Below are 22245 nucleotides of genomic sequence, written 5' to 3'. Positions count from 1 at the left end.
TCTTAACATCAATGAGCTGTCTACTCAAAGCACTAGATAGGTTCATCTAATGCTCATTAGCAAACCCATTGCACTTTCAGATGACGACTCCATGCCATAGGACTACAAAAGTTTAGCAAAAACCTCAAAAAGAAAATCAAAATTTAATTAAAAATTACGAAACTCAGAACCGAAAAGAAACAAAAACGATCCCTAGAAAACAGATTTTTTGGTCATTTGGCTTCATTTGACTGTAAGTGAGGTTCGTCATTAACAAAATCTCGATATGAAAAGCAACTGGTCTATAAGTGACATTTAAAAAACAAGAAAAATTGCAAAAAAATTTCTAAGAAACAGCTCTCAATTATAATTCGGGTTTTTTTATAGTAAACTTACCCATGAGACCAAAACTAGCATTTTTGTCGCCTTTTGTTTATTAGGAATGGAAAATTTTTTCATTTAGTAGCATGAAATGTAATCTTGAACTAATAGTTTTACAGAAAAAATCTTAATTTGAACGAAAATTATGCCAAAAGTGAACAAAATCATGCCAAATGTCCTGTGCTCAAACAGAACTTTAAAACGCGATAACTCCTCGAAAATAAAAAACGATATTCAAAAAATCGTTTCAATTTTGAATTCTACGCTGGACGCGCTTTTAAATGATACTACTCACATTTCTCTACGATGAATCTATCGATCGGTCTAAATTGTCTGAACAAAAAAAACAAATTTGAGTATTAAGTTCCTCCCCCACAAGTAGGGTCGCAACAGTCACAACCTCAAAAAAGAAGCAGATTGTTTGGTCCTGCTCTGGCTCTTTCTGTTTTCATGCCCCCCATCCCACACACACACACACACACACACACACACACACACACAGACACACATTGACAAATTATGTGTTGATATATGACACGTTACTATATAAAATAAAAACACGAGCACTTGGGCGTTAGAGTTGCCCACTAAGTGGGGCACAAATAGATATGGACTTTGACATTGGTTGAAACACATATAGACACGTGGTTCAAAATTTACCCACATTAGTCAAATGGGCATTTGTATAACTCTCACAGGCAAAATTGGACTCTATTCAGCCTGTTCCTATTCAAAATGGTTTCGGATCGAACCTTCTCAGGTTTAGGCCTCCACTTATGAAAAGACTCAAAAATTCTAGTGGGGAGTGCCTTTATTGACTGAAGTTACTGTCGAGCTTCCAACTTAAAGTCGGTCATTGTTCGAGCAAAAAACGGATCTATCTGTTTTGCCCCCCCCCCCCCAGCTTAGTGAGCATAAATTTTTTATGACCCCCAGGCGCACGTGCTTTTTTCTTACATAGTAACGTGCTATATAACAATATAAAATTTGTAACTGGGGGTCATAAAAAACACTGGGGGGGGGGGGCAGAATAGATCCCAAAAAACTTTTCATAAATCTGCTTTGATGCAAATTCGAAAGCTTTATCTTTCTTTTTAGTCGTTTTTCTCTATACAGAAGCAGCAACGGAGCAGGTCTAAACATCATTGCTCCAGACCCAGTGCAACTAAAAAGTCATTTGTAAAACTGTCAAAGAACTTGACAAACTGCCTAATTGGCTTAATGAAACTAAGAAACTGACGTTTATTCATGCGGTCATTTTCCCATAGCCATCACCAAATATGGCATTATTTTCCTGATGTTGTTTTCACCGACTCATACATTAACTGAGTTACAAACTGACTATAAAATCTATTACCTAGACGGACAAAGTGAGAGAGGCAAACTTTGTAGGCAAATTATTCTACAAGTCTTTTACGGTACATGTTTAAACTTTTATTACACATTGTTTTTTTACTTTGACTTTTTTCTAAAAATGTCTTTTGTTCGTTTCCGTTTTACTCTGTGTTCAAACTTTTAATTCTTATAAGTATTAGTGAAACTTGACTATGCGCTTTCTCAGTGCAAGATGAAACATTTTTGTACGATCGTTAAACAATTTCACGCTCAACCAGTTGTATAACTTATTTTAGTTTATGTAATTTTAAGCACAGAAGTATGGTTTTGAAAAAAATTCTATTTGACCTGGACAGAAAAGCAAATTCCTATGATATAAACTTTTTATCCAAAATCAAGCGTAGAATTGAATGAAATCTTTTCCATTTAATCGAGCATTTAAAACACTGCTTGAGTGAAATGATTGTTTTTTACTATTCTGGCAATGCAAATCTTAGACAGACATAGCATATTAGGCAGGTGGGCAATAATTCAGGTTAAATTCGGAGATATTTCTTCGTAAAATTAATGGCAACCATATACGACCCTGTAGGCATTTAAAAGCTAAACTTATTTTTAGGTTTTCAAGAACTATTTGTTAACCTGCAGTGAATAATGTACAATGAACAATGTCACGTTCAAATCGTCTACAAAATGGCCATTTGTCAGTTTATAAGCCAACTGAAATCACGATTATTATAATCAGCAGAATCGTTTCTTTGTTTTGATTGCCAAGTTTTCTGTTTTCCAAAAAAAAGAACGGGCGGATTAAGTTTGACAGCCACAAAAATCTCGATGCAAAATAGTCTGACTTATATTGGTAGAATGTTTAATGGCGTCTGATCACAGAAAGTCTGAAGGAGTCAAATTGAAAAAAATATATATAGTAGCAGTAGAAATACTGGATGTACACCTCCATCCAATCAGAGAATGAGAAGACACTATTCCATTCTCTTTTATATAGAGAGAAGTTCACTAACTATAACCAGTCTATTAGTTAGATACACCATGTGTATACTCTTGACTCCGGTGCTGTACTTTATTACCACCGTAATAATAGAAGTTTATCTTCAGTGTTTTACTGAGTCGGTTAGTCTGAGAGACATAGGTAAGTCTACTTCGCGCGCAGAAATAAGTAGCCCTAGCTCTTTATACCTTAAAGCTGTAAAAGGAGCCCATCTCGGGTCTGCCTTAATATGATTACTGTGACACGGTGTATGAAATTGGACAGACTGTTGGTAAAAATATATAATAAACTCCTTTATTGCAACAATGATCACACAATGAGACAGCCCAGATTTTTTGAAAAGTTTGGTTTGTTTATGCGTCTTTGTTTATACGGTAATTTTTGAAACCTAGACTGACCAATAGATCGTGGTTGTCGTATACCTCAAAATAAAACTTCTGAGCATATAAACATCAGAGCATCAAAACTAACTCTTGATGAAATTGTAAACCCCTAATTCCAATTTCAGTACTTGATAGGTTTTGAATTGAGTTATGACTTTTTAAAACAAATTTGTCGAAGCGTGAGAAAAACTTTAAGACTTGATGCAACCTCCATTAAATTTTGGTAGAGAATTGGAAAGTTTTGATTATACAATTAGACGTGAATTCATATGGGTTTTCCTTTGAATTTTGTTTTTTATTTGAGAAACTTGGGTACTCAAACTACTGTCACTGATTGCAAAAAAACCTCATTTTCTTACTTGTTCATGCTGTTAAACGCCAACTTCAGATGCAAAATTGTTGTTTTTTGAAAAACTTTCTATACGTCTTACATAATTGCTGCAACACGGCTGCGCCATTTTATAAAAAAAATCGATTTGACTATTTTTGATTTTTGCATAAATAAATGAATTAAATGCTTCCCAGTCTTAAATGCTTCCCAAGTGCGATAAGTTCACCACCGATCAACTCGTTTTCGAATGCAGAATATAGCATCTTGTGCTCGAATTACAATGTTTGGAAAAGTCTTCGAGGGCACGAAAATCTGGACAATGATCTGGATTTTGTTTGATCATGGATTTAACATTTTTGCGGTTTAGAAGGACTGCATTTGCAATTTAGAAAGCAAAAACGTCACATTTTTCAATTTTACCATAATATGTGTCTCAATGCAAAAAACGCAGTTTTTCTGTTAAGCAACACAAATATTATACAACAATTGATTGCCTTAGATCATATAAAAAATTATTGTTCTGATCAGAGGCAAGTTTCAGTGCACAATTTTCTGCTGATCAGAGGTGGTTATGAACGCAGTATATTTCGGACAATGTTCTGGATCAGGGTAGAATGAAACTCTGGATCAGGGTAGAATGAAACTCTGGATCAGGGTAGAATGAAACTGGACGTTGGTCTGGATGTTGTCTGATCATATGCAATTTCTGTCTGGAACGGCACTTCGAGCTCAAGAAAAGTTTTCCACCGCTTGATATTCTGAGTTGACGTTAGCCTAGGATGGTCTGATCAGAGCTCATTTTGTCGGGACCTCAGCCTTGGTAGTTTTTGGCGACTATCATAGAATCGCTAAAAGTAAAGTTAAAAAAAAACAGTCTTTAGGCAAACAATTTTAAACTGACAACCAGTATAACAAACTAAATAGCATTCAATTTCGATTTGTAATTAACAGCATTCGGTTAGGGTTCTGAACATTGATAAACTAATTGCAAGTCTAAAATAGCACAAAGGACAGAAATTAAAGTACTCGAAAATTGAAGTTAAATAGCTTTGCAAAAATTATGCTAATTTTGCCTCTCCAGCAACAAAAGCCATAATAATAGTTGGAAAATTTTTTGTTAGCTCTTTGCCATGGTTGGGAATCACTTCAAGTTGTAAACGATAAACAAATTTATCGACCAAATTCGTCTATGCATAATTATTTTTATTAATGATTGGTACATACCCGTAAGTACCCTAGATAGCCTACTAGGATCATACCTGAATTCCTTGAAGGATCATATATGGTTTGTTTAGTCATATGAACAAAAATATACGATACTATTTGTGAGATATCATCTATAATCCTTGTATGACAAAGAAACGGCGATGCACGTCAAACAATAAAATTGAACGATTATTTACTTCATATATATATATATATATATATATATACAAATTGAATAATAATGTCATGAACAGTGAACTGTTATTCGTTTTTTTTCGTTAAATTGTCTTATTTTATCTCTTAGAGGCAAAAATAGCGGTATATAACGTATACTTATTGCATCGTTGTCAAATATTACTTCCAAAAGAGCAAAAGAGGCTAAAAAATTCATTCAATGATAAGTTTTGTAGCTCAATTAGTAGACGTAGTACTTGGAGCCGTAGCCATCGGATCGCTAATCGAGACGACGTCCGAACCCCGACGTACATCCGGGAGGTCGTCAACGTTTCGAATCGGCTCATACTTCAACTGGGGGTGACTGCCCCCGCCATGTGCGGCCCCAGGTGTGAGTACAGGTGTGATCACGGATGCTGATGAGTCAAAAACCCCGAAGCTAACACCCTTGGTGACAGGGTGGTGGGATCTCGTGATGAGTGGGTGTTGTATTGAGGGGGGTTGGAGGGGGGCGGGGGAGATATCAGAGCGGGTGCTGCTGCTCTTCCGCTCCAGTGAAAGAGTTGGAACGTCACTTGGTTTCAGAGATACCTGAAAGCAATGTTGTCAAAGATGTGACCATTTGTTCTCGAACTAGGATAACTTTTCTAGTGATTGGGGAAAATTATTTTACAGGATTATCAAAAACTGCTGACACGATTATCAAGAACTGTCTTTCAGGCAAAATCAATAAATTTTACAGGAAAAGTTGAGCAGCCTCTGCTTGGGTTATCTACAGTCATCCGATAAATTGTTAATCGGCAAGATATATTAAACTCGGATTGCTACTGCAATTCATATCGAATTCAATTTCAAATGTGAATGAAATATGCAAAACACAAAAAAAAACATTTTACAAGTTAAATCTAAATATATACTGGCCTAATATGCTTTTTGAGGCCAGAAGTTTTTTTAGATAACTGTAAATTCTTGGATTTCTCCAGTTGAGACCGAATGATAGGATTCTGCAAGATTCTGGCAGGAAAAACATTTGCCTTGCAAGAATCTGGCAGAAAAATAGTTGTGTTGCAAGATACTCATTGGATTTTGACCCGAAGGTGAAGATATCAATGTAATAACACGGGATAAACCTTCTTGGAAGAAATTTTCATGATTATATAGAGACAATGTACATATTTTACATGAGCGATCTCGCTATTCTATCAAAAATTAATTAGACAGATTTAATATGGTTTCCAGAAACCCATCTGCACCCTCAGGCTGTTTTCCTCATGCTATCGAAGTCCTTGGCGGAATATCGACAACTTTAAAAAAAAACACTCAAGTTGTGGGCTATGTTAAAAGGCAATCGTTCTTTCCAGGCGCAGTTGTCTATAGCATTCAGTAAACTTATACAATCCTTATCAATCATCGCTATTCCGGGATCAGCAACAATGTTATTAGCACGAGCTCCCTAGTTGAATATTTTTACTTTAAATACTCGTCCGAACAGAGGGGTGCCTGATCCATTGTAAACTAATGAGTAGTGATATTGACAACTTTTACATTTAAAAAAAATTCTATAAAGGCTTATAAAATTTATTCCCAGAAATTCAGGAGAATCGTCGGCGTTTCTTAAATCAATGCCCATCTAAGAAACAGTAACCGAATTGAGTAGTAGTTTCGGTATTTTTCTCTTTTTCTTCATTATTGAGTTTGAAAACCTGCCGATGGCCATTTGTCAGAGAGGAAAATTCTCTTTTTGGCGTTTTTGCACCTAAGAAGTTGTATCCCTTAATGAATTCCGATGCCACACTGTGAAGCCCTTTTTTTATGGATTAAGATACGCTTTGTGGAATTGAAGAGGCATAATGGATAAAATTGACATATTTATTAGGTAGGGGCGCTGGCTCGTAATGTGTGTGAAGTAACAATTTTGATGTTCACTTTCCTAAGACCGCGCTTACCTTTTGATGCCCAGCTTGTTGGGCTCCCAGGTCAATATTTGCTCCGTGGTAGTTGTTGATGTTGTTATTGCTTCCATTTTTAACGTTGTTGTTGTTCATCTGACTGTGGTTGCTCATCGATGGACGAGTGAGTCGTCGAGTGACATTCAGATTCTTGCCCTCTGGGTCTTTTTGAAGCTGTCGCATTTTCGGCAGGAATATAACACACATTGTGATTGCAACACAGAAAACCTGAAACAAAAGCGTTCATCGAAAACATTCAAAAATAGTAGTTTTGCTATTTTAAGGAAATTTTTGCGATAATTGTCTCGAGTGGTGATGTCTGATCATAAAGATACAAAACATAGCCGACTAATGTCGAGTGAATTGCTCTCACACGACCGACGAGCGGTTGGATTTGTTACTAGCCAGCTGGGGCTTAGGAATGCGCTAGCATTAGGGGGAGGGGGGTCAAACGTTGCGGGAAGGTGTCAAGCGATGGGGGGTAGGGTTTGGAGGGCTAGGGCTAGACAAATAGGCCGTGAAGGGAAGTGAAATCGCCAGGTGAAGGACTATGGACCTGGCTACCTCCCGGGCGGAGGTGTACACCCGTATTCCACCGTTATTAAGCGAGAATAAGGGTGTAAAGCCGATTCAACTCTTATTTAGCAGGGTAAGAGTGTGAGAGTGTACTTTGGAGAAAATTACACTATTTTGTACACACTTCACATTCTTTAATACACCCTTATTATAGTTTTAAATATACGCTATAATTACACTCTTTGTTCCACTCTTTACTACACTCTTTTCCATGGGTGAACCCTCATGCGAATTAGAGAAGACGAGTTAGATAGTCTATATTTTTAATTTTTATGATTATATACTAAAATTCTTATTTTTAAATCATTTTTCCTTATGATGGAGCAAAAAATCGACACCCCCCAAACCTAGGTTTTTGAGTTCTTGCTGTAATCTATTTTCAAATTATTCTTGCAGTTTTTCAAAAAAAAACAGTTGAATGCAAGTGAAACTAGAAAGTAATCAAGGGAGACAAAAGTAGTGAAAACATCAAAAAATTTGCTTTTTCAATCATTTTTTCTTTATGATGGAGCGAAAAATCGCCCCCCCAACCTTTACAGCTGTGGGGGGAGTGGGGGGCCTGATTGAGAGGGGGTAATTGAAGGTGGTTCAAACTTTTTCAAGGTTAAGAACCAGCCTTCTATAAAAGGGTCTCCTCAAAACAGTATCACATTCATAGAAACTGGTTAAGCGTAAGGATATAAGAGCGCTGCTGAGTCATTTAATGCCCTTAGAGCTTAACCTGTTTACCCTCATTTTTTTGGACGAAAAGTTATAAGGGTCAGACGAAAAATCAGTCAAGTTAAAGATCTTTAAAAAAAACTTTAGGACTAATACAATTAATATAGTTGCTGCAAATCTCATTTGAGAACAATTGATCATCATAGCAGGTTATCTTTTAGCTTGAAGAATTCAGTAGCAGCCAGGGGTTCCCGCTGCTTACATAAACGACTCAGATAAAGATTTTCTGGAGAAATAGTGAAAGATTTTTGACGATTAGCCAATACCTTTAAGTGATTAATCCACCACTAAATTTTTGAAAAATGGTTGCAATTGTTAGGGGTGAAATATTCCCCATCATTTCCGGAATTATTATAAAAGACACATTGTTAGGAAGGGCGAAAACTTCTCAAATCCTGCATGGAAATCACGTCTTTTCTCACAGCACCAAATTTCAAACCTTATTTTTAAACAACTCTTTGCATTTAAATCAGATTCCATCAACTTTGTTGTAAAACTTAAGCGTTGAAGTTTTGTAAGTTTAGCAATGAGACACTAGTTACAGAGAGAAAGCGATGAAAACAAAAATTTATTTGCTAAAAACCGCAAACTGTACAACAATCCATAAATAAGAGAATTGCCGTTGTTATATTTTTAGGGTGAATAGTAAAAAGATTTGCGGTTCTTAGCGTCAATTTTTTTATTTTTACAATTTTTGTCAAAGTCAACCATGCACCAAATTGACGCATTTTTTGAATTTCTCACAATCTTTCAGCGTTGACCTCTGAAATCAGGCTCATCCGCCATTCTAATAGGTATGAAAGTTGATAGATGTTGAAAAAATATCTAAAAAAGGACTAAAAAAGTTATAAAAATTAGTTGCTCCGACCCCTCTTAAGGGGGGAGGAACTATATACTCAACTGGGTTTTTTGTCCCGACAATTTTGACCGATCGATATATTCATCGTAGAGTGGTGAGTGGTATCTTTAAGAAGCCCGTTGAGCGTAGTGTATGGAATTAAAACTGTTTTTTCGAATTTTGTTTTCTAGAGCGAGTTATCGTGGTTTAAATTTTTGTGAATATCAGACCGATTTGCGTTATTTTTATTCACACTTTCCGGAAATTTTGCCTAAAGTTTCGTCAATTTCGCTAAAAGATGTAAAAAAATAGTACCGATGATTTTATATACAAAGACAAAAATCTTTTGTTGACTATCTTGATTGAACTCTCTGGCTAAATATTTCTAAATTCAGCCTTTTTCATCGAAAATTGCCTGAAATAAGCTTCTATAGTCCACTTTGATAAAATTTAATGGAAGTATACATCTAAAAAACAACAAACACAATCTTTGTAAACAATAAACGGAGCTAGTCCACTCCCACCTTCATTGAGAGTATTCTGGAATTAAAACGTTACCGTTTTAAGCCAACTTTTTTATGATTACCCAAAACACAGCATCTATTTTTAATCTTTTAATTAACAAATTATCTAGGTCCATATTTTTTTAAACATTTGAGTGTTCCTAATGGACAAACAGCAATAGCAAGGCTGGTTTCGGTCCAACCTTGGACTGTTAAAATCCAAAAACAATTTAGATTGTAACCATTGGGTCTGCTTAAAAAAATTTTGATGCTTTTCATGTTAATTAAAGAAAGAACAATTCAAGTCAAAGCTTAGTGTTGATAGATCCAATAGGCTTCGTGGGTACCAAGTTATTGTATCTAGTTTTTTTGATCGAAAGTTGTTGTTTGTTTTGACTAATAAAAATGTTTGATTTTTAAATACAAGATGAGTTATTGAACTTTGCTACTATTATTTTCTTAATTTGGTCATTTGTAGCTTAGTTCTTTTTCTTTTTTTCTACTGAATTGAAATTTAATATTTTTTGCGTTTTCAAGTATGTTTTTTTTTGCTTTGATACTGCAAATTTTCATAATTTTATTTGATTTTTGGGAATTGGCCTATTTTTCACGTTTTTTGTTCTCGTTTTTTGTCTTATTATGAATTATTGAAAATTCTCATATTACATTATTTGCGTTCAAAATCAGGCTCAATTAAACATATGAAAATCTTTAAAGGCATGAATTATGGTTTTAACGGCTTCGACACCCCCTTCTCCAAGCACTTAATTGAATTTTTTACATTTGTCTTTAACTTTCTTTTTTACTTTGTCTTTTTAGTCGTATGAAATATCCTATATTTTAGCAGTTTTTTTGGTTTTATGGAGGAATAAATGAGCCTATATTCTGATTGGAGTAGATAGCTGATGGCTTTCATACCGTTGAAAACTCTTAAAAAATAAAATAACAATTTTAAATTTTTGTTCTTTTTTGTCTGTTTTTTGCCAGTCTCATTCATTGCAAGTAACATATGATAATTTTGTCGACCAGGGAAGGTGCAAATGTACAGATGCTAATGTTTTCAAAGATTTCGTTATGCATTTACTGGCTCCGGTGCAGGTTTTTTGCAAAAAAAAACTAATTTTTGATTTTTGTCTAAATTTGACGCTCTTTTTTCAGACATAAACATATTCTGATTTTTTAAACGAATCAAAGTCTTTTTTGGACAAATAATCAAACCTGTTTAATTAGTTCAGATTGTAACTAATGAGTTTCATGACTTTGAAAAGAATTGTTTTCAAAAAAAAAACAAAATAATTATTTAATTTTGCCTTTTTTGCTCTTTTTGTATCTACTTATTACTTAATCTCATTGAAGAGAGCTCGTATACCGCATAATTGGCAGTTGAGGAAGGCTAAATGGAACATATGTTGAGCGGCAAAATATGCATTTACTGCTTCGGCATTATTTTCTCGCAAGTTTTTATTGAATTTTTGCTTGTTGTCTCTTTGTTGTCCTTTTTGTAACCGCATAAAAAACTGAATCAAGGCGGGCATTAATGCGCTACTAAAGGGGCGTATAAGACCCTAAATGACTTGATTGTTTTAAATTGCTATCTAATGGTTTTCATTCCTTTGAAACTAATTGTTTTGAAAAACTTAAGCCAAGTTTTTAACTTTTCTGTTTTTGTTCTTTTTTGTCTAATTTTTACATAGCCTTATTATGGAGTGGTCCCATATCTTTTTTTAGTGAAATACAAGTTGTTTTGTTTAGTTTCATTTGTATCTGACGCTATTTTGACTTCGCTATTAATTTTTTTTAAATGGTGAAAAAGTTTTGGTGTAATTAATGTTTGTTGTTATTATTGCCTGATTTTGTGGTTCGTCTTGACTTGCTTTTTTAGTAATGGCCAGTTTCATCAATACAGCATTCCTTACTATGTTATCTGCGTTGGAGGAAATCTTTTCGTTCATACATATTTTTTTGAAAAATACTTGAATTTTTGGGGGTTTTTGTATCTGTTCCCATTTGGTAGACATGTATGCCAAAAATGCGGATGAGCGGTGGCAAACGCACACTACCGAGCCTCTTTCTATTTTTTTAAGTTTTATTTTGGGCAATATCAAAAACAAACATTTCTGTCAGAATTTTGATTTATTTAAAAAGTAACGGTAAAATATAGAGAACACTTTTCTGCGTTGCATTCTTGTCAACAAAGTTAATCTCAGTTTTTTACAAGATCAAAAATGAAAAAGTTGCAGTTGATAGGCAATATGTCAATTCTTGCTGCTGGTGATTATACGTCGGCGATCAGTTTGTAATATAAGCAACAAATCTGAATCTTAAATTTTACAAAAAGGAATTTTTGCCCAAACAAAAATATTTAATTTTACTAGGCAAGCAACGTACCATTCAGAATAAAGAATGGAAAAATCGTTTTATTTTTAATTAAATATTTGAATACACGGTACTACTTGTCAGCTCTTTTCTCAAATTGTTATATCAGCAGAAAAGAACCAGATAAACTTTTAGTTTTGGAATATTGCTGGTACGTTTAAGTATTGTTCTCTGGAAAGCTATTTAATTTTTTCTGAATATCCTTAGAATTCAATCTTGTTCCGACCCACTTTAGTGGGGGAGGAAATATATACTCAAATGGGTTTTTTTCTACAGACAAATTTAGCCGATCGATATTATCATTGCAGAGAGTTGTGAGTGTTATCATTAAAAAGCCCGTCCAGCGTAAAAAATGGATTTAAAAATATTTTTTCAATTTTCGCTTTTTATGGGAGTTATTGAAGTTTAATGTTTGGTGAATATTAGACGTATTTCAGCTGTTTTTATTCTCATTTTCGGTATTTTTGACCTAATTTTCGTCAATTTTGTTAAAGTTCGTTCATATTGATAACTGTAATGTTAATGAATTTATCTCTAAAGATAGAGGAGGGTTGCTGAATTGTTCGATCAGAGTTTTTTGGCTGGAAGTTACGCTAAATTTTTCAATATTCGACTTTTCTCGGGACCAAATCTACTTTTTTAGCCGGCTTGCTTTAAATTTTCTGGAAGTAGATACCTTAAAACTGCGGCCATCCTCCTTTTAGGCTGACAAGCGAGCTTTTTGCACACCCATTGGCTTTGAGAGTGTTTTGAAATTATAATTTTGCCAGTTTTTTTGCAAATTTAATCTCATTAATCATACAAAACCCATTTTATTTTTGACAAACTGAAATTTTTTTATAAGAAAATTGTTATTTGCAACCATTTGAACAAATGAGTGTTTTATTAGACGTGCAGCAACATCTCGGTTGAACTTGATCTTTCAAAATAGTTCCGCTTTGTAAATTTTTTTATGTAAACAGTTTTCTTACTTAAACGAATTTCTAATCAGGGCTCCATTATTGACAGATAAAAATTACAAACTACGAGACCAAATGATAGAATATTAAGATTTCAGAGTTAAGCTCATGGTTCCTATTGCTCTGACCAGTTGTCTCTGACCAAAAAAATTATTTACTTGTGAAATACAAGTTGTTTTGTTTAGTATCATTTGTATCTGACGCTATTTTGACTTCGCTATTAATTTTTTTTAAATGGTGAAAAAGTTTTGGTGTAATTAATGTTTGTTGTTATTATTGCCTGACTTTGTGGTTCGTCTTGACTTGCTTTTTTAGTAATGGCCAGTTTCATCAATACAGCACTATTACTATTACTATTACTATTTTTACTATGTTATCTGCGTTGGAGGAAATCTTTTTGTTCATACATATTTTTTTGATAAATACTTGAATTTTTGGGGGTTTTCTATCTGTTCCCATTTGCTAGACATGTATGCCAAAAATGCGGATGAGCGGTGGCAAGCGCACATACATTACTGAGCCTCTTTCTATTTATTTAAGTTTTTTTTTGGGCAATATCAAAAACAAACATTTCTGTCAGAATTTTGATTTTTTTAAAAAAGTAACGGTAAAATATAGAGAACACTTTTCTGCGTTGCATTCTTGTCAACAAAGTTAATCTCAGTTTTTAACAAGATCAAAAATGAAAAAATTGCAGTTGATATGCAATATGTCAATTCTTGCTGCTGGTGATTATACGTCGGCGATCAGTTTGTAATATAAGCAACAAATCTGAATCTTAAATTTTACAAAAAAGAATTTTTGCCCAAACAATAATATTTAATTTTACTAGGCAAGCAACGTAACATTCAGAATAAAGAATGGAAAAATCGTTTTATTTTTAATTATATATTTGAATACACAATACTACTTGTCAGCTCTTTTCTCAAACTGTTATTTCAGCAAAAAAGAAACAGATAAACTTATAGTTTTGGAATATTGCTGGTACGTTTAAGTATTGTTCTCTGGAAAGCTATTTAATTTTTTCTGAATATCCTTAGAATTCAATCTTGTTCCGACCCACTTTAGTGGGGGAGGAACTATATACTCAAATGGGGTTATCATTAAAAAGCCCGTCCAGCGTAAAAAATGGAATTAAAAATTTTTTTTCAATTTTCGCTTTTTATGGGAGTTATTGAAGTTTAATGTTTGGTGAATATTAGACGTATTTCAGCTGTTTTTATTTTCATTTTCGGTATTTTTGACCTAATTTTTGTCAATTTTGTTAAAGTTCGTTCATATTGTTAACTGTAATGTTAATGAATTTATCTCTAAAGATAGAGGAGGGTTGCTGAATTGTTCGATCAGAGTTTTTTGGCTGGAAGTTACGCTAAATTTTTCAATATTTGACTTTTTCGGGACCAAATTTGCTTTTTTAGCCGGCTTGCTTTAAATTTTCTGGAAGTAGATACCTTAAAACTGCGGCCATCCTCCTTTTAGGCTGACAAGCGAGCTGTTTGCACCCCCATTGGCTTTGAGAGTATTCTGAAATTATAATTTTGCCACTTTTTTTGCAAATTTTTTCTCATTAATTATACAAAACCCATTTTATTTTTGACAAACTGAAAAATTTTTATAAGAAAATTGTAATTTATAACCATTTGAACAAATGAGTGTTTTATTAGACGTGCAGCAACATCTCGGTTGAACTTGATCTTTCAAAATATTTCCGCTTCGTAAATTTTTTTATGTAAACATTTTTCTTACTTACACGAATTTCTAATCAGGGCTCCATTATTGACAGATAAAAAATACAAACAACGGGGCCAAATGATAGAATATTAAGATTTCAGAGTTAAGCTCATGGTTTTTATTGCTCTGACCAGTTGTCTCTGACCAAAAAAATTATTTACTTCTGGAATTTTGCTTTCATTTGTTATCTTTTTTCTAGCCCAATGACTTACTGTCTCCAGTCAAGCTGCAGTTATTTTCTAGGAAGTATAAATGAACCTAGAAACTTCTTCCAGTTGTCATCTAATGTCTGTTATGATTTTGAATTTATTTGTTTTAAGAAAATATCGGTTAATTTTTGAATTTTGTCACTATTTTTTCCTATTTCTCTCAATTTTGGGCGCGCACTCAGTAAGAAAAGCCAAAAACCGATTTCCTAAGGGTTTTAACACAATTTTCGTAATTGTGTTATGTTTAACTAACGGTATCTTTGTTTTGACACGACGCCTTTTCATTTTTTTTTATTGTTGAGCACAATTGCATTATTTAGTTCTTTTTGTTTCCTTGTCAAATTATCAAATTATTGACCAATCCAATTGAAGAAAAGCATAGTATGGAAAATGCAAAGCATTGGAAATAGGCATATCTGAATATGTTAATTGTTTTTGTTTGTTTTTGTTATAAATTTATGCTTTTTGGGCTCAGAAACAGTTATCTCGCAAAATTTTATGGATTTTTAAAAAATTTTGCGTATGTTCGTCTTTCGTTTTGTTTTTACACGCCATATGCGTAATAACGATAGGTATCAATTGCTTCCCTAGGACGCATAGCACAACGTAGTTAAAGATTTAAGTTTATAGCTGTTGTTTTAATTACTTCAAATTTGAAATTTAAAAAAGATGTTTTTTCGTTTGTATACTTTTTGCTTCGATATTCGTAGCCCTTTAAGTCCATCTCACTAGTTCAAAGTCTCAATTTATTTTGTTGATTCAGATATTGTTTTTCTTGCTTGTTTTTACGTTGTAATTGATTGCTTCAACCATTAATTTGATTAAAAGTTTTTCTTTACTGTTCAATTTCTTTAAGGGACATCTATGCTGTTCTATTTTTGGGGTCGTGACTTTATTCCTGGGTCTCATTATTAAGTGGCCCAATTGGCTTCCTTAGGTATTGCAACTTAACTTATCGCTGATTGTTGAAATCTAAAGTCTCTTATGACTTTTGAAAAAATTTGCTTTCAAAAACTTAAATGGGTTTTTGAGCACCGTAATTCTTTTAAATAATTTTTCGGTCGATTTTTTGCTCAGTCTCTTTAACACAGTTCACGACCCGTTTCCAGTGAACTATAATTTAATCTCTATAACGGTTTTAGTTTCAAACATTTGTTTCTCGGCTTTGTGACTACTGTTACTACAAATTTTTTTAATAATTGTACATTTTATAGGATTTTGTTTTCTTTTAATTTATAACATTAACGAAGATCCGATTGGCTTTGAATTTTTGCGCAAATGAACATTGGAATTTGACATGTCTCAATTGCGTCCTCTAAAGATATAAATAAATTTTTTAGGGAATTCAGTGAAAATAATTGTTTTCAAAATTTGAAACGTAATTTTGAACTTCGCACCTCTTTGCTCTTTTTGTCGGCCTGTTAACCAGTCGCCTTGAGGACAGGTCCCATATTTTTTCTATTGAAGAATAAGACAAATTGTTTTGTTTAGGTTTTATCTGATGCGAGTTTGATTTTGTTATGATTTTATTTATTATAGACATCGAGTTTTGGTCGTAAATAATGTTTGTTGTTTGAGATTTTATTATTGTCCTTTCTAGTAGTCCTATTATCGTCAACGTTTATCGGCCCTCTAGGGTGGCATTATTATGTTCCTTTGGTTGTTTATGGTACGATATGTTTTTGAAAGTCCTTCTATCTCTTCATCATTTGGTAGCCAATTAAGTCAAGAATGTGGATGAGCGCTGTCGGAACCTTATGTGCGTACGCACATTACCGAGCCTCCTTGTTTAAGTAAAAGCACAGAGTATCTCTGCGGTTGGTTATGGTAGTACATAGAATAACTTGATGCATGAGGAAAATTCTGGCGTAAAAAAATTTCTTGACGTTGGTCAAAATGGAATCTAAAAATACATAATTGTTTTTTGACAGTTTAAATGAACAACATTGACGCAAATATAAATTGAAACAAAATATAGATAAAAAATCAAAAGTAGATGTAATTTTTTATGATCCCTTTGTTTGGTTACTTGAACCTTCTTTACCTCTGTTCTACTTTTTGATCACAAATTGCCTGGAGAATTTTTCGTAAATATTGTACCAAGAAAGATCCCAAGAAAAAATGTGTCTCTCAATTTGAAAATGACAGCAACCTGCTGTTTATGCAATTTTGGGCGAGCTTGGCTGTTTTGAAATCCAGGACAAATCAAATTACATGTTTTCAAATCAATTCCTGCCCATAAACAAATAAATACGCGAGTGGTGCATCTTCTGCGTTAAAACAATCGTCTTCTTTTCGTTCCAAATTAACTGCTTTCTACATGGTAGGAACTGTTTGTAAGCTATCGTGATGACGTCAGGCTAAACTTACATTTTTGAAATAGAAGTTCTGTTAATTGATTTAAATTTGAAGCTTTTCACGTTGACAGTAAAAAAAAATTTTCGATCATTTTTGCTTGAAGGAAAGTATAGTTTTTTTGGCAGCATAAAGCGGCTTTCTTCAGCGAATCCTTCTTTTTTAAAGATGGAAAAGAATTTTTTTTAAAAATTTGTTTTGATCCGGATCTAATGTCAGGAGAGCTTCAGTCAAATTGCAGGTCTACGTGAGTTCAGATTCAAGTCTTTTCAGGACTTTTTAAACTCAGTTATCAGAAAACCGGTTTTGTACTCGTTTTGGAATGACTTGCAAGTCTAAATTGTCAATAAGCTGAAAGCAGTTATTCGAGAGATAAAAACAGATATTTGAGGTTAGTTTATATGGGGGGGGGGCGTTTGGTGTGCTTGGAATTTACCGGCATATAGTCCTATAGAAAATATGGCACGCAACCAATTCTTTCCGGTATAAAATGTTCACTCGAAATTTTTAAATAAGTATAACGCCTGGGTATCAACTTGAAATTGTGTTAAGGACTCGGCCAAGAGTTACTTGGACTAAAATTGTAAGACTTATATTTAGAATTGCTAAATGCTGGGATATGTATTCAGAGTTGCAATTAGGCCTAACAAAAATTGATTTAGATTTTACGTTTGTCGGTTTGCTTTTAAAGCGTTTGCGCCGAACAAGTGTGCCGCACTATTTTCTTTTTTAATATACCATTTAGAATGCTTTAGTTTTTAAAATGTACATGAAAGAAAGAAATGGTGCAAGCATAATTGAAAAGGCTGGGACCTTGAACTTAGATCCCGTTAGCGGTCGAATTGGAGATAACGTTGATTGAACAAAATGGATCAATAGACCACATCCCCATCTTAAGGTGAACAAGACAATTCAGTTTAAATCTATCCTCCACCCTACTCCGCGACACACACAAACACACACACACACACACACACACACACACACACACACACACACACACACACACACACACACGCACAAATATGTACACACATACGCACATACACATGTACACGCACACACGCACGCAAAATACACAACACACACATACACACATTTTTCTTCAACAATCATTAGATTTACTTTTCTTCCATCGTTAGCAGATAGATGTACCTTTATAGCCGATAGTAGAAGATAATGCATGGAGGGATCTGTGTGGATAGCCAGGGATGCCAATAAGCCGAATGATGATAGAATGATAGTATTGTAGATAGACACTCCGATGCTTCTGCTGTCGTTCAATTCTTCTATGTGAACGCCTCTCGTCTCATATGCTAAAAGATGCATTTTCTGTAATAACTTGTAGTTAATTATTTTACTTATCGTGCAGCTGCTGTTCAAAACTTCTTCGTCACCGATCAAAAATGAAGCTATTTTTAAAACCTATATGAAAAAGTATGATCAAACCCTCGGTATGATAAAAAAAAGTATGACGAGAAGCCCATGAAACAAAGAAGAAAATTGAGAATTAGGTTAATTGAAAACAAATGAAATTAATAAGAATTATGTCGCCGCCAATTTGAAAAACTTCAATTTATCCGAACAGTCAAACACAAAGAAAAAATGTCAGTTAAAATCTACAAAAGGTCAAACGCTTTAGACCACCAGCAAGGGGCCACAAATTTTGCGGCGGGAATCTAGAAAAAAAGAAGGTATCAAAATTATTATAGCGCCCATGAAATAAATCCATGTGGATTTCGCTCACAAACACTGATTCTCGGGTTTCAAATATTCTCTAACATGAAATAGATTACTTTTATTGCAGATTACTTTTATTGTCTAGGTCTTAAGTTTTAGTATTAAAATATGAACAGACTAATTAATTATGGCTCATTCTGAACCTAAAATGCAGCTAAACCATCCTTTTCATCAGAACGATGCTTTGAATTCTCTTAAAGTAATTTAAAACAACACAGTGGAAAGCCATCAAATTCTTCATTGTAAATTTATAGCAATCTCATTCGCAGATAGTGATAACTGAATAGAGAAATCCCCAAAATGAAAGCAGTTTTCCCAGCTTTTTTCAAAGATGTGATTTAATTGAGAGAAAAAATCTCCGTCTTCTTTTTTCTGTAACCAATCAAATTTAAAAATGAGACATGTTGAATTCTAGCTGCCATATATCTCGCAAAATCTTGGGTAAGATAAATAAGATAGTTACAACAAACGCTTTGTTTCAAGAAAATTTTTGCCATGTCAAGTAAGACACGCTTTTTACCTAATAAATAAACACCTTGTTTTCTTTTTGAAGTAGCAATAACCATATCTTTTATCGCAGAGAAATATTGATATTTAAAATATTTTTTCCACATTTTTCTGATTGTAATAAAAAGTTTAATTGTCAGTCCCACCTTATAAATAAAAAAATACCATAAAAAAATCAGAAAATATATTTATTTTGCTTGAAAACTTTTTTTGTGGTCAAAAAATTAAAGAATGAACATTGGTGATCCGTACTTTCCAAAAACACGTTCCATAAAATCTCTCAAAAGTGCATAAACAACCATTGATTTCCGTCAGAGAAACCGTTGGGAGTATCGAGAATCAAATTATATGCAGTGGAAAATTTTTTTCGACTGTTGGAAAAAAAACTTTGTGTCTTTGGGGATCTGTTTGTGTAAAGTGAAATAGAAAATCTATACTTCTCTATATGGGATTTACAGTGTGTTTTATTGAGTTCTTTTTTATGGTTTGAAATGTTAACTCACTGTTCGAACCAGTTAAGACAGACCCTAATTACATTCTTAAGGGGTATTAAGTAGCGCCTACTTATTGCTGCGTGCAAAGTAGACTTATCTGGATCTCTGAATAACCGTATCTATGGAAATTGAACATGAACTTCATTTATAACGGTGGTAAAGTATACAGCACTGGAGTCAATGGTATTCACATAGCGCGACTATTTGTAGGACTGAATGCAGTTATGTGTGCAAGCGTTTTTTTAAAGAGATAGATTATTCTCCGTCTGTGATTGGGCACACAACTTGAGAACACACTTTCCGTATTTTCTTTTGCCGCAAACTTCTTATTCATGATCATGAACAGATCCATTTGAAACAAAGAATCAAATCAAGAATTAAATTAAAGGAAAAAGTGAAGTTAAAAAAACTATGTCGCCCGCAGTTTGAAAAACTTCAGTTTATCCGAAGTTGTCAGCAAAAACAGTCAAACGGGAAAAAAATGTCAGCTAAAATCTGCAAAAGGTCAAACAATTTAAATTACGAGCAAAATTAGAGTTCAAAAGGGAAATTAGAAATAATGAAGAGATCAAAGGTATTTAAGCGCTGATGTATCAAACTTTAAAATGCATTTGGATCACAATGCTTGGATCGGCCAAATTCAATGAGTCTGCTTTAGCTTGTATTTCAAAACAACACTAATTCTAAGGTTTCAATTATACCAAAGAAGAAATTAAATCATTATTGTTGCATGGTGTTTTCTATGTCTTATGTTTTATTATTAAAACTTGAACAAAATAAATTTAAGATGGCTGATTGCGAACCCAAGATGCACCCAATCATAACTTTCATCAAAACGATATCTCAATTTATCCTAAAGTAATTGAAGTCAACACCTTGGGAAGACTTCAAAATTTCTTTCGTTATTTCTCACAAAGCAATCTCATTTGCAGATAGTCATAACTGAAAAAAAAATTCACAAAGGGAGAGCAATTTCACAAACTTTCCTTAAAAATGCGATTTAATTGAAATAAAATCTCCGTCTTCTCTTCTGCGTAATTAATCAAATTTAACACTGAGACATGACGAGTTCTAAGTTGTCTTATATCTCGCAAAATCCCGCCTTGGAGAGACAAGATTTTTGTTTATCTTAAACGCTTTTCTTCAAGAAAAGTTTTGATATGTCAAGTTAGATACGCTTTTTATCTAAAAAATGAGCAGTTATTTTTTGATGTAGCAATAACCGTATTTTTTATCGCAGTGAAATATGAATATCTATAAAAAAAGATTTCTTCTCATTTTTTTGTATGAGCTAACTTAATTGTTAGTCCCATGTTATCTGAATCAAAATAAACCACGTGAGTGAGTGTCTGTGTCTGTTTGTGTGTATCTATGTGAAATTTTCATCGGTTAGAAACTAACTCATACGAAAAATAAGAAGATTGCTCGTGCGATTCTGTGCGCAGGACAGTATGTTCCAACATACCTCTCATGGTAAACATAAACAACCAATAATTTCTGATAGAGAAACCATTGCGAATATTCGGAAGCAACTTATATGCATTGGCAAAAATTACTTGTACTGTTTCAACCAAAAAAATGAACTTTGTCTGTGTTTGTGTTTGTATGGATGTACATGTGCGCATTTGTGTGTGTGTGTGTGTGTGTGTGTGTGCGCGCATGTGTGTGTGTGTGCGTGTGTGCGCATGTGTGTGTGTGTGTGCGCATGTGTGTGTGTGTGTGTGTGTGTGTGCGTGTGTGTGTGTGTGTGTGTGTGTGTGTGTGTGTGTGTGTGTGTGTGATAGGCGTTTATGAATGGCCTTAAATAAATCTTGGTTGTTCCTGCAGCCTATAAACTAGAAAAATGACATTACCTAGAAATGCTCCGTATAGGAGTACGAATGCCTTGATGGACAGAAGGAGGTATGGGAACACAGTGATCTTGGACACACATCGCAGAGAGATCCACTGAATCTCCAGCACGTGATCATGTCTCAGCTTCTTTTCTGGAACAATAACAGTTCATGCACATGATAAATATCTGCAGTCAGATGATTTCGATCTGGTATTTTTAGGTGCATTAAAGAATGAATAAACTTGCACTCGAAGAAGAAAGCTGGATCTATATGAATTTAATTTTACGTTTCAATCTCTCAGTTACATTGGGCTTCCCTTTACAGAACAATGACAAATTGTCCTTTGCAACTAAAATTTAAAATCAATGGATTTTTTTGCTTCCTTAAAAATGTCAAAATTAGAATTTTTAAAATTATTTAATCTATATTTTTGTCGCAATATTTTTGTTACACCCGCATATTTTATTTAGCTTTATTGAAGTTATGCTGATCCAGCAGCAGAAACCAACTGGACCTCAAGCGGGGTTAACTGTGGTATTTATAGTCCAACTAAAGAGATTTGTTAATTACAAGCCAAGCCGAAACGTTTCCGCGTTGAAGTTTTAGGTCTAATAAAAATAAAAAAGAGAGGAAGAATATACTTCGCAAAAAAATATAG

At 33.8% G+C, this 22245-nt stretch overlaps 1 protein-coding gene across 1 annotated transcript in view; it reads right to left on the bottom strand.

The window, feature by feature from the left end:
- Nucleotides 1–4942: 4942 nt before the first annotated feature.
- Nucleotides 4943–22245, bottom strand: part of LOC142350806 (gamma-aminobutyric acid type B receptor subunit 2-like) — a 149559-nt gene continuing 132256 nt past the window's right edge. The window contains exons 15-18 of the mRNA XM_075402762.1: nucleotides 21606–21737; nucleotides 18167–18327; nucleotides 6742–6972; nucleotides 4943–5386 (exon numbers count right to left, since the gene is read on the bottom strand). Coding sequence (XP_075258877.1) covers nucleotides 5033–5386; nucleotides 6742–6972; nucleotides 18167–18327; nucleotides 21606–21737 — 878 coding nt within the window. The 3' untranslated portion in view covers nucleotides 4943–5032. The remainder of the gene's footprint in view (nucleotides 5387–6741; nucleotides 6973–18166; nucleotides 18328–21605; nucleotides 21738–22245) is intronic.

Source organism: Convolutriloba macropyga, chromosome 12 (assembly GCF_964194025.1).
Source record: "Convolutriloba macropyga chromosome 12, txConMacr16.3, whole genome shotgun sequence".
Taxonomy (NCBI): domain Eukaryota; kingdom Metazoa; phylum Xenacoelomorpha; order Acoela; family Convolutidae; genus Convolutriloba; species Convolutriloba macropyga.
The sequence above is the reverse complement of the archived record's forward strand: the minus strand, read 5'-3'. Positions and strand labels throughout refer to the sequence as shown.